Source organism: Falco peregrinus, chromosome 14, assembly GCF_023634155.1.
Source record: "Falco peregrinus isolate bFalPer1 chromosome 14, bFalPer1.pri, whole genome shotgun sequence".
Classification (NCBI taxonomy): domain Eukaryota; kingdom Metazoa; phylum Chordata; class Aves; order Falconiformes; family Falconidae; genus Falco; species Falco peregrinus.
The window spans coordinates 16099634-16112740 of NC_073734.1; the positions used below are offsets into that span (position 1 = coordinate 16099634).

Here is a 13107-nt window from a genome sequence, read left to right on the forward strand (position 1 = left end):
TTGTTAGCACAAAACTCATAACCATCCACTACAAGGGAAGAAAAAAAAAGCCAGAAGCACCAAATAATTTGCTTACCATTAGTTACCATAGCTGTTTTTATTACATTAAAGCTTTTAACATTTATCAGAATACTGGGTCAGGGAAAAGCAAAAGGGAGAATAACTTAAAAAAAAATCCAAAACACAAACACACTGCCTTGCTGGGAAAAGCCTCACTGTTTAGAAAAATTTACCAACAGCAGAGTAGGAGCTTCCTGAAATAAGTGTTGTAGCATTTAAGTTATCTGCAGGAGGACACGATGAAGCCTCGTAGTCTCAGAAAAGTTTTCAGTGTTGTTGAACAGTCCTTCAAAGTGAACATCATAAGAAAAACAAGCAACCATTTTTTACATTTATTTCTGTTCCCCCTTTCCCCAGAACCATGACTTTCCAGAAAACTCCTTACTATGACTTCACAAGTTCTCAGACTTTGCAAAGGTCAAGGACAACTCCTGTAAAGGCACACACCACTCCAGAGTTCAATTTTGCACAGATGATTAATTGTCAAATTACTATGCCAGAATCCCAATGTTTAAATGATGATGTTTTGATGAAAAGGCAGGGTTTCCCTACTGATCACTTCTTGCTATTAAGCCTGACAATCAGACTCACTCAAGAATTTCCCAATACGCTGATCATTAGGAAATGTGTTGTGGAGGGATTCCCCATGTACTTGCCATGTTTATTATCTCTTCCCTAGCCAGCTGCATCTGCCTAAGGAAATCCACGTAGCCCAACATGACAATTTCATCTTGGTATCCAAAAAGAAAGTTCCAATCCATAAGCCAGTAGTGGTAAATAAATAAAGCAATAGTTACTACATAATTCATCCCCAACTCCCACACTGCTAGTGGTCACAGGCTGAAAAACCTTAGCTGACCATAATTAAAAGAAAAATAGGAATATACATAAAACCAGCTGTCTTAGACAGCATTTTTATTAAAAATGGATACACAGAGACATAGCAGCATTTACAATAAAGAGGTTTTAAAAAGGCATCAAGTTGTAAGCCAACCATTTGAAAAAGAGGCTTTGAAATGTTGTCTTCCACAGCACACTTTACCCATTTGTCAACAGCGGACAGTATGACTGCAGATTATCCAAAGGACAAATAGGCACAGTAACTAACCTAAACTTCAAGCCCTTTTTCTGAACAGTTGATCACATCAAGCATCACCCTCCATAGCAGCATTTGGAGCACTCTTCGGTGTTCTTTTAAGTGGCTGGTGTACTTGATCCATTTCTTTAAAAATACTTTAATGTTCAATAAAAATATTTCAAATAGAAAAATTCTTCTGTCACGAAAAAAGTAAGGTTTCCTTTTCAGATTCCATAAAAGCTTATGAACTTCACTGGCAGCATTTCCATAATGGAGCAGGAGTTAGAACCAGCAGAACAGGCACTTCAGCAAAACTGTCTGTCAACAGTTTCTAAAGTTATATTGGCTTCAGTCCAGAAGACTGTTTCTTACTACTCTGTGGTGGTGTAAGGACACCAGTTGGGAAAGGTGAAGTCCTATTTTGCTCAGCCAACATGGCTTGTTTTGCTTGAGCTTTGTCCTGAAAGCATAGGAAAAGAAAAAATAATCTCTTTACTTTGGTACATCTATGCAACAGATCAACGTAATTCAGTGTTCTATAACTTGATAGATTGCCGATATAGAAATACATCTCTGTATCCAACTCCCCAGCAGTAACTGATAAATCATGCAGTACACAATAGTTAGTGAACTCCAAGAGATCAGTATTAACTTTTGGGCTCTGATGATCAGCATTATGGTACTTGTATCCTCAAGTAAGCAAAACTCAGAAGCAACTGAAGAGGAAGAGCTGTAACTTCTACTGCAATTAAACCACCTAAATAAATAAAACACACCCACCCACCCCCGATAGCTTAGATGAACTACAATTTGTTGGACAAGATTTTGATCCTTTGCATGTTTCTCATGCTAAAAAACACTCTTGCTCAACTTCTTGTCAACCCCCACTGTAACATAACAGTCCCATAAGATCACTCAAGTGATCAGTCTTCACTTTCTTTTTTACCAGACAAGGTTGTATTACCTGTATTTCCTATACAGGGAGGTCTAACAAAAGGTATTTGAAGTATCCCAAAGGGTAGAGAGATGCTTCTGATTTCTTGAGTAATTATTTGCTGTTTGAGATGAGAGGCTTAAGTCACAATCACCTCAAACTAAATACTGAACAAGTCAGGCCCAAGACAAGGCTGTCCCAAGAACTTTACACCTTTTATCATCTGAATATACTCAGTCGCACTCTGATAATGCTTCGCTTAAGTTTACTGCATGTTCTAACCAAAGAAACAAGACTTCAGAGATTTTACAGACAGACGTGTCTTCATTATGCACATACGTACCAGCAAATCCAAGCTGTTTATGTGCGTCTGTATATTGTGCAAGTCTTCAGGAGCTATACCTCTAAAGTGTTTGAGTTTGGAGCTTCCTACTTCCCTTATAGCCATTGCAAATGGAACCATCCATTTTACACATTCCTCTATCTCACACCATTCATAACCTGCAAGACAAGACATATGCTTATCTGCCTGAATGAAGACTTAACATTTGTAAACACATTAAACTTAGTTTATAAATGCCAATACCTGAAACTTTCTGCATCAACTCAGATGAGGAGAAGTGATACAAAGCAGAAGCTGCAAGTACTCCATATGTATATTCCAAGCAGCCAATATCCAGCACACAGAGATCCAAGAGCTACAAGACAACAGACGTTTCCGTCACAAGAATACTTTTTTCCAGGTGAAATAGCATTTGAGGAGAGAAAACAGTCTTACCTCTGCTATTTGTACAAATATTTGCTGTGGATATTGTGGCAGCAATACCTCATAAAGCTCATTTAAATATGCAACTTGCATGTAAATGTTCAGCCACGATATAACAGTCAGTGGATTTAAGTTCCAATTAAGAGCCTGCAAGAGTAGACATGCATGAGACTTCAGTATTAATAAAAAGTTCTTAACTTAAACGATGCAACTTTAGTTACTCAGAGTCAGAAGCTGGAATTCCAGTTGGTCAAGGCATCCTTGAAACAAGCAAATCTAATCCTATACCTCTTCCTGCTGATAAGGTGGGGGAACAATTCATTTTGTAATGGTGGATGCTTTAATTCACTTGTTACCTAGAGAACACTGTTTTCTAATTAGAAAGAGAAATTGTGCCTCTGAGCAGCACATAAGATTAACTGAGGCTCTCTGCTTTTAGTCCGATTATGCTGTATGTTTTTAAAAACTGAAGTAGAACCGAGTCCACTTTGAAATATTACCTTCATAATAATCAATTCCATACTGAGGATTTCATCTTCTGTACAAGCTCCATCTGTAACATAGGCAAACTGGTGCAACTTTGGTGGGTAAATTTCCTGAAAGATACAAGATCGAATATTTAATTTGTGGAAGAGGTTGTAACTAGTCTCACAGGCTTAAAAAACCAAAACAAACTACAACTCACCACTACCTCAGCATTTCAAAATAGAAGGGAAAAGAAAAAGAACCAACCCCCCCTATCCTAACTCATGGTGTTATCCTCTGCCTTTAATATACACAAGTTTCTTGTTCAATCTTCCTGCTCATAGCCTTCGCCTTTCACTTTTGATAGATCAGTACAACATGCATTATGTTTGACTACAGCAGCACTAAGATGGTACCATAATTTGACATCAAGATTTTTTTATACATCCTAAAGAAAAGGCCTTTTATCCCTTGCTTGAGAAGAACAGATTGAAGAATAATAGCCCTCAAACAGTAAGAACTTAAAAAGCACTATGTACTTTAATAGTTCAATTTGTTCCAGTAAATAAAGAATAGCTCAGACTATCATCCAGTAGGGACTCCACTGACAACAGAATTGCAACAAGTGGTCTCTGTGTAAAACAGCCAGTGAAACACTCATTTGGCAACTGCAATTACAAAGTTTAGATTTATTCTAGCACCAAAACCACTTATCTTTTTAAAATTAAAGATATACACTGTGATGTTAGCTAGTCTTAATTTTAGCCACTTCTAAAAAACCCACCCAAAAACAGAAAAAGGAGGAATTTTGAAGAGAAAAAAGGATCTTTTTTTCTGTCTCCCAGCTGAAAAGTCATAGCAAACTCCATAAAGCTTACCAAAATGCATCTAGTGTACAGTAAGTGTGCTGCCTATCCATTCACATTTTTATGTTTAAGTAAAGCTAGAGATACTTACCTCAAGCTTTGCTGCTATGAATAAAGAAGAGATACCAATAAGCTGCAATAGTGTTTTTACAACATTCTGTTGTGTTGCCATAAACCGATCAAAGAAATCTTGTGCTAAATAAAAAGTTTCTCTATGAAGCTTGTAGACTTCACAAACCTGGAGAGACATCAGAGATTACAAAGGTCAAGAACAATGTTATAGAGTCAAAACCAGATGCTACAGATGTATGCAAAAAAATAAAAAGAGCCAGACATAAAATTCATATTGGCTTTCTGCTTCACTGCTATTGTGAAACTAACATGTTAACTAAGAGCATGAATTAAACAGTTTCCTTTGACACAAGATGACTGCCACTATAGTAACAATACCCCCCCCCGCAAAAAAAAAAAAAAAAAAAAAGAGATCAGAGTAAAAACCCTTTTAGGAAACTTTTAGGAAATGCAAGCACATGTTCTAACAATGTCAGAACATCAGTTCCTCATTTTTGCAAAGATGCATTATTCCAACACCTTAAAATAGAAAATTCTCACAAATACTTTAAAATTAAGAACAGAGACTATGCCACCAAGTCATCCAAAGAGCAAAAAAACCTCACATACAAGATGACAGCTTGTAGTACATTCTACATGCCAATTACAGAGAGAGAAGTTTTGAGATGCATCTGATCTCTAAGCCACCACACCTTCCTTCAGTGACTTTCATAATCATTTCTGCAGCTTTTGTCTGCAATGTGACCTTAAAAAGCTTACCCCATGGAGCTTTAGAGACAAACTGGTTATTATCCACTATCAATCTAAATGAATAACAGAATATATCGTCAGTTTGTACACCATCAACTCAATCCATTATAGTTTTTTTTAAGTTTGGTGCCATTCATTGACAAACTTTTTAAGATGAAGATGAGTGTTTAGTGCTATATGGGCCACGCAAAGATCATGAAGTGTACTCATGACGGTTATTAGTACACCTCAACAAAAGCACACTTGTAATACCCACAAGCACAGCGAAGCTTACCTCCATCAGCCAGTCTAGAAGGATTGTTCTCATTTTAGGTTGCAGGAGAGGGTGCTTTTGCATATAAAGTTTATCCCTCACGTATGTCTCTTCTTTGTTTATCATGTTTTTCCACACGTCTTCTCTGTTTGCCCAGCTAAGACAGATCAATATGCTTAGTCTCAAATCATAAGACCAAAGGAAGGCAGACAAGCAGTGGCAAAAAGGCACACTTACCCTAGAACTGGTAGTGGTGAAGCTCTAGTTGGCACAATACTTAGATGTATGAAGTGAGAGTAATCAACACCAACTGGATCATCATCTTTATCTGGCGTAGGAATCAGCATATGGGCATTTTTGTGAACATTATTCCAGGATGGCTATTAAATGAAATACAAGATTTTACATTGCACCTTTCTAAATAATCATTTTAGCTGTAAATAGAAGACAAGACATTGGCAAGAAACTATGAAAAAACTCATTATTACCTCTTTCAACTGCACAGCATCACAGAATCATTGAGATGGGAAGGGACCTCTGCAGGTTGTTTTGTCTAAGCCCCCTGCTTAAGCAGGGCCACCTGGAACCAGTTGCCCAGGACCATGTCCAGATGGCTTTTCAGTATCTTTAGGAATGGAGACTCCACAACCTCACTGGGCAACATGTGTCACTGCTTGGTCACCCTCACACTAAAAAAGCATTTTGTAATGTTGAGATGGACCCTCCTATGCTTCAGTTTGTGCCCATTGCATCTTGTCCCATCACTGAAAAGAGCCTGGCTCCATTTTCTTCACATCCTCCCTCCAGATATTTCTACAAAATTGACACAATCTCCTCAAGCTTTCTTTTCTCCAGGCTAAACAGTCCCTGCTTATAGGAGAGATGCTCTGGCCCCTTAACCATCTTAGTGGACCTTTGATGGACTCTTTCCAGTCTTTTCAAGTGTCTCTTGTACTGGGAAACCCAGAACTGGACACAGCAGTTGAGGTATGGCCCCTAGTGCTTAGTAGAAGGGTGTTGCTTATTTATTTTCCCAGTAGACAAAGTTTGCAGCTAAAGCCAAAGAACGTTTACCCTGTTCTCCTTTTGAAGGAACACAACTGTTTCATGTAAGAATATCCAAGTCAGGGTCTCCTATTGTCACGTTGCATTTTGGTTTTACCAAGATATGCTTGTCTTCAGGTACAGAATAATCAGACAGAACTTTAAAGCCCAAATACAGTATCAGGATTTCGGGTAAGGAATATGTAGATGGAACACTTGAAGTCACGGTTCCATGCAAAGCACCCCTGACCATGAACATGGCAAGATAGTAGTTGAAAGAGGTTTTCTTACTCATCCATCTAGCAGTGCTAAAATGAAAATACAAAGCACTTATAATCCAATTATTTTCAGAATAAAGCAAGTGCATGTTAAGCAATTGCCACTAAACTATAAAGTTGACCATTTCATATACAGAATTTTGTCAAGGTGTGCAAACATCAGACATCTGATGCTTCACCTGTTGTATTCTTTTACTTTTATTGGACCAAAAGTTAAGTTTAGGTTTACTTTTCTCCTCCCTAATTCCGTTAAACAGTATCTTGGTGTACATTTCACACAGCTCCCCAGGAAAATACTACGGTTTTATTTTGTGGTAGAATACAAACCAGCCCCATGTAATCATGCCTAAACAAATTAAAAATTGGCATTTCTGCCTAACAGTGAAGTCAAGTCATCTCACTGCAAAATGACCTGTTCTGCACCGCTAAAAGGGCTGAACTCCCTAACAAGATCCCTAATGTGCTTAAGAAAAAATAATCAGAAGCATCATTAGGTGCTAACAAGTAAAATGCTCTACAGGAAATTTTGCCTCTTGCAAATAAGCTTCCACATCTGATTTTTGCCCTGTCCTTGCTACAAATGACATCACTTTCCAGCAAAATGGCTGCCTCCAAGCACCACCTTCAGAAACAGAAACCACTGACTTGGTGAAACAAAAAGCACATTTCACAGTTGCCTCACAGCTAAGACTGCTTTGTACTTTGAGGTACTGACACATCGGTGAGTATTTTTTCTTCTTGGAGTTGTACGTGCAAATCTAGCAGAGCTAACATATCCAGCCATGCCACAATTTAATTTGGGTGGGGGAAGGCAAAAAGATTGAATAGTATCTTTATCTTAAAAATTAAGATTCCTTAAACTGAAAGCTTGAATGAAAGGGCCACATCAGCCTTGCTCCAAGTTAATTTTTGCCCACCCTCAAAACTAGACTTTAGTCATACTTTGTCTTGCAAACAGCACAGCAAGCCCAGCTGCCGACAGCCTTTGGAGAAGTGCTGTCTTATCAGTTAATCAGCAAACCAACAGAAAAGCAGTAAGGTTATATGTAATATGTATTTAAAGGTGCCTATTACACCAGCAGCTTCTGAAGGACAAGGGATCTGCTCCACAGAGCTCTCAGTCAAAGTAGATACCCCACATACTACGCGGCAGCAACAATTACTATTGATTTAAGAGATTTCACCACCTGCAATGTTCTGTAAGGAAATATCAATCAAAAGTTAAGACCCTCTTAGGTGTTTTGAGAAGTGAAAACACAGTTTTTTACTAGATAATGTTGTTCACCAAGACAACTGGGGAAAAGATGCAAGCAACAGGAAAACATACAGCTTAGTTAGAAACAAGAAGGAAACAAATGCGCAAAGCCCTCAAACGAAAGAGGCTATCAGGAAGGGAGACAGGAGTCTGAATTAGCATAGGTAAGGGAACACCATAGCTCTGGCACGGATTTTGGTTGAGGGTATGAGCATATTAACCAGACCCTTGAGTCTTTAAAGCAGATTTAGCAAGACATTCAACCAAAACTGAGAAACAAGATTAAGAAACTGCATTACATTACACTGTAACAGTAAGGAAACAGGAGCCACCGCTGAAAGAAGAAACAGTTTAAGGTGGGGAGGGTGTGAGGAAACCATGAAGAGCTTCCTTTGGGCTTGCGCAGAGCTAACCCAAAAGCAGGGAGCTGCCAAAAAGCGACAGATGTTACAGAGAATCTGTGCAGCCTAATGGAGGAAATCCTACAGTCCTGGGCTTCTGAAGCAAATAGGAGCTGAAGTAGATTGCAAGCCAGAAATCAGTGGGGAAAACTATCTCTTGAAATCTATATAGAGCCCAGCAAGAGAGCCTGGTGACACCCGCTGCTAATACCCCAGATACAGGAAGGAATAGGGACAGGTGGTCAGAGATACAGATCTCTCTCTTAGACCAGAGAGCTAGATACAGACTGGAGAAACTGAACTCAGGACACTAGAAGGCTTGTTAGGAGAAAGAAGGACAGGAGGTAGGTGACTGGAGTCAGTCACAGCAGTCAAGCCCATGCAGCTCCAAAGAAACCCAGGAGTTCAGAGGTGGGTTTTTTTTTTAAAAGCTCAGATGCTCCCATGCCTTAGACTTCTGCAGCACATAGTCATTCACTGATATATCAAACGTTCATTTAAATGGATCTATTGAACATCCTTCACAGGCATACAGGCCAGACAAACTGGAAAAGGTAGTGACCACTGGTGTTACTGGCCACGCAGAGCCTTCAGTGAAGCAGCCACACCTAAGAACATAAGCTGCCAACGCACTCATGCATCATGATGTGAGCTGAAAGACACCAGGTCAGGCTTCCACAGACCCAGGGCAAGGAGGGCAGCAGAGGAAAAAGGTGACCTAGAACTGCATTCAAACAACAAGGCCAGCGGATGTTCAGCATGGATATCAAAGGTAGAGGAACGGGGGTGGGACAGGCCTGTGCCTCATCCTAAAAAGCAGTGCCCTGTAACAGACACACATCTGTACCAGCTACTGGACTGCAGCCTCAGTGTGTCCATCAGAAATAGTAAGAATAATATTTCTAGGCATTTTTCACATACAGGAAGCATTAGTTTGAAGTATAGGGGATTTTTTTTGCCATTAGATAGGGATTCCAGAATTAATAAGATAGGAGAGGGAAGAGCAACTCATGTTATTAAGTTGTTCCAATTCTTTCTGCATAGCGTCGTAGCTTCTACTACTTCTAATTTTCTGAAGAGGCTGAATATTGTCCTGCCCCAGATTAGGGCCAAGTCAAGCTCTCAACCTGCATATAGTTTACATCCTTTACCTGTTTGTCCAAAGACTTGTAAGCTGTTACTGGGGGAGGTTCTTTTTTTTTTTTTAAAATTGGATCTTCCAAAGATAACCCTAGACTGGTCAATGAAACCTTTTTGAGGATATTTTCAAACCAGTTAGGCAAAGATTTTTGACAACAGTAAGACCAAATCCGAGAAAAATGTCTAGTGAGAAATTGATCAAAACTCTTTCCCGAGTTTACTCAGTCTTCTTTTCACCTGAAAACACTAGTTTCATCTAAAGAAACTAACTTCTAGGTTCAATTCTCCACTCTAGATGGACATAGACATGTAATTTCTATCACGGTTGCACGGATGACTCCAGTTAAATGAATTTTGTTTGACAGGGAGCCTCAGAACTGTATCTGTCCACAGAAAGCCACCAGAATTAATATGAGAATTGCTAGCAGAATTACAGCAGTGCCAGTTCTCTGAAATCAAACACAGAATTTATGCAATATTCTGCTGTCACAAACCTGATGATATAGCCACCCTTTCATCACATAAAAGGTAATGGCATCCTAATTAAGAACTCAGGCCTTATGTTCAACAGAAGCAAACTAATGAATTGACTATGAAGATGCCGTAAAGTGGGATGAGACTATATTTTGCCTTGTGTATAAACTAGTGTCAGTAAACAATTTATTTAATGTAGAAGTCATGTGGTATAGGCTGCAGTGGATTTATAGCTACTTGCATTTTAGAATTGTTGTGCCTCAACAGAATAACTATCTCACTGGCTATCATACAAGCCTGCTATACTGCTGCTGGAACCGTAAACATAATCTCATTAGTGGCCCATGGCAATTTATATCAGAGAATAGCTTGTGTCACACCATAGACTGAAGAGCTGCTGCTGTGCAGCCAAATGTTAGCTTTTTTAACCAGATCTGTAACAATCTGGCTACTTTGTCACAACAAAAACCCTTCCCTATGTAGGGAGGGATACACAGGTACCCATTTTAATTATGGCTCACAGAATCAAAGAGCCAAATCCTACCAGTATCCTAAGCTTAAACGGAAAGATTCCCAAGCACATATTTCGGATGCCTACTGCCCAGGTTACCTAAATCTTAACTTATGTATCATTCCTGAAGTAACACTGAATGGCTATCAGGCCAGGAGCACAAACAAGAACACAAAATGGGATTGTCTTTACTTTCAAAGTTGAAGGTCAACGTACACAAAATATATTTCAAGTTTCTTTCCAGTGCCTTTCTGGAAGGAGGTCAAATTGAGTCCCTGTTGAGGGTTTTTTAACAATACCCTATTATTATGCAACAAACATGCATAAGAAGCCCTCGCTCAGCTCAAAGAGAATGAATCTTTTGGTGAAGGAGAAAGCACTGGTGAAGGACAGGCAGATCTTCCTTGTCAGAAGTGAGAAATTAGTTTAATATACTGCACAAAAGAAAGACAGAAGGGAAGGAGAGATCCCCTCATTAAATGCTCACCATTTGAGCCCTGCTTAATATGTTGACTGATAACTAGTATACGCAGTTGCAACAAGCAGAGGCCATTCCAAACAATGATGCCCATCTGTTATGGTAGCACTTTAGTCTTAGAACTTCCAGCTGCCACTTCTGGTTAGATGTGCCACATTATGCATAGCCTTGCGTACCAAATGAGTATGGTCTGTACTCCCTGATCATGACTTTTGCAGCTTAAGTATCACCCTGCCTGTGCATTAATGGGCTGAAGTCCTAGTGACAGTGACTGAGCGAGCATGTGTGCATGCATGCAGAAAGAAAGGGGAATAAACCTATTTCAAAAACCAGGCTACTCTGCTTTATTTAGAGTGGGCACCTCAGTGTACAAAAGCATCACGCTTCCAATACCATGCATCAATGTAGCAGCCAACATAGATACCAACATCTTAGTTTTGAAGATTACAGAACGGGAACCAAGGGAGCTAGAAGACACAACTAAAGCTACTTTTCACTTCATAACTCAGATAAACGTCTCACAGACAACTGGCAACGGTCACCACCAACCTCCACCGTAGGCCTGATTTCCACAGGTAACTTTACAGAAACTATCCCTTTGCTCTGCGGAGAAATTAAGCCTATTTCGCTACCCCATTAACATCTAGTATAAACTTCAAAGTTCCAATCAGAAACTCCTTACTGTTAGTGCGATAATGACCCGTGCCAATGGGAACGGAGCCGACGATGGAAGGAAAGTGGGATCCTTCCTTTTTGCCAGGTGACATACAAGTAGAGATACGGCTGCAAAGAGAGCCAACTCGAGACCATCCTGCTCACACGCTCAAGTGTTTTGTGCTTCGGCCTGCAAGGTACGGCACGTAAGCACGTGACAGTGCTCTTGCAACTCTCTAGAGAGGTCAATGCAGAGTCCCACTGTGCAGGCCTGAACAGATATTAAGGCTTTTGTAAGGTGCCCCCCTGCAATCCCAGGACAGCCGAAGAGCCTTAAGTATTAATGTAATGTTTTAGACCAACACAGGCCTCATGTCTTGCAAAGACTCCACAGCAACCTGTATGAACGGACGTGTCTGGCACGCCTCACCAAGCCAGGGCCGATAGTCCCCCTCGCCCATTGCTACACCGCACATGGCAGCGGTGCACGCCGCACCATGCTCGCAGTAACAAGGTACTGCACAAGTGACAGGGTGAAGTGAGATTGCAGGAGGACACACTAAAGCCAGATCCGTTACCTGGGTTTCATACTGCTTTTTCCTGGTCATCTCCATTTTGGCGACCTCTTCATCAGGATCCTGCAAGAACTACAGAAAGCAGCAGATAATTCCAGGAGCACAGACTGCAGGGCGAGGGGCCGGGGTCCCCCGGGAGCGAAGCCCCACTGCGGCCCGCCTGCCACATGGCCCCCAGCCCCCCACAAAGAGAGGCGAGGGCCCGCAGGCCGGGGCGGGCACCCGGGTGGGGCGGCAGGGCCGGGCCCGCACTCACCGTGGCCACATCAGCTTTCCTCTTGCGGGTCCGCATGGCGCCCTCCGCGCCCCCGTCCCCCCTGGCGGGCGCCTTCTCCTCCGCGCAGTCGCTGCCAAGAGAGGGGAAGCTGGGGGAGCCCGGCCGGCGCGGAGCCTCCGCGGGGGCGCCCGGCGGAGACCTCGGCCTGCAGGGCCCGGCGCACGGCGGGGCGGGCGGACTCACCTCTCCCGGCGCATGGTGCCCGCCTGGGCCGGGCCGAGCCGAGCGCGGCGCCGTGCGGGGAGCGGCCGAGCAGGCCCGGGCCCCAGCCCCCACAAAGGGCGGCGGAGGCGCGGGCGCACGGCGCGGAAAGGGCGGCCGCAGCCCCGGGCCGGCCCGCCGGCTCCCCCCGCCCCGCGGCCAGGCACCCCGGGAGGCGGCACGGGTGCCCGCCGGCCCCCGCCCGAGCACTCGCCGGCCGCCCCGGCCCTTCCCGGCGGCGAGGGGGGGTGAGGGCGGGCGGGCGCCCGGCGGCGCTAGCAGGGCGCGGGGGCAGGGCGGGAGCGCGGTGCGGGCGGGCTCCGCTGGGCGCCTCCTGCCTCACGGCGCGGCCGCTCCCGTCCCTGCGCACAGCGCGGGCCGCGCCGAGCGGGACATTTAAACGCGCGGCGCGGGGCCGCCTCCCGCCCGCCCGCCCGCACACGTGGCCCCCGCGCGCAGCGCCGGCGCCCGGCCGGGGCGGGGTCTGCGGGGGGCGCGGCGGGGCGCTGCGGGCGGGCCGCGGGGCGGCGGGGCAGGGCGCGGCGGGGCGCGGGACCCCGCGCCGGGGCCGGCGG

At 43.3% G+C, this 13107-nt stretch overlaps 1 protein-coding gene across 1 annotated transcript; it reads right to left on the reverse strand.

The window, feature by feature from the left end:
* Positions 1 to 944: 944 nt before the first annotated feature.
* Positions 945 to 12977, reverse strand: CCNE1 (cyclin E1). Its single transcript, XM_055818894.1, has 11 exons — positions 12515 to 12977; positions 12311 to 12401; positions 12058 to 12126; positions 5482 to 5624; positions 5266 to 5401; positions 4261 to 4407; positions 3339 to 3434; positions 2851 to 2985; positions 2659 to 2770; positions 2416 to 2573; positions 945 to 1598 (listed from the first exon to the last, which is right to left on the reverse strand). The coding sequence occupies exons 1-11, from the start codon at positions 12526 to 12528 to the stop codon at positions 1476 to 1478; spliced, it is 1224 nt and encodes a 407-aa protein (XP_055674869.1). The 5' UTR covers positions 12529 to 12977; the 3' UTR covers positions 945 to 1475.
* Between the last annotated feature and the right edge of the window lie 130 nt (positions 12978 to 13107).

Coding starts and splice junctions, on each gene's coding strand:
- CCNE1 (XM_055818894.1), bottom strand. Junction 5,402..5,481: donor TCACCACTACCAGTTCTAGG/GTAAGTGTGCCT, acceptor GATCTGTCTTAG/CTGGGCAAACAGAGAAGACG. Junction 2,771..2,850: donor TATTTGTACAAATAGCAGAG/GTAAGACTGTTT, acceptor GTTGTCTTGTAG/CTCTTGGATCTCTGTGTGCT.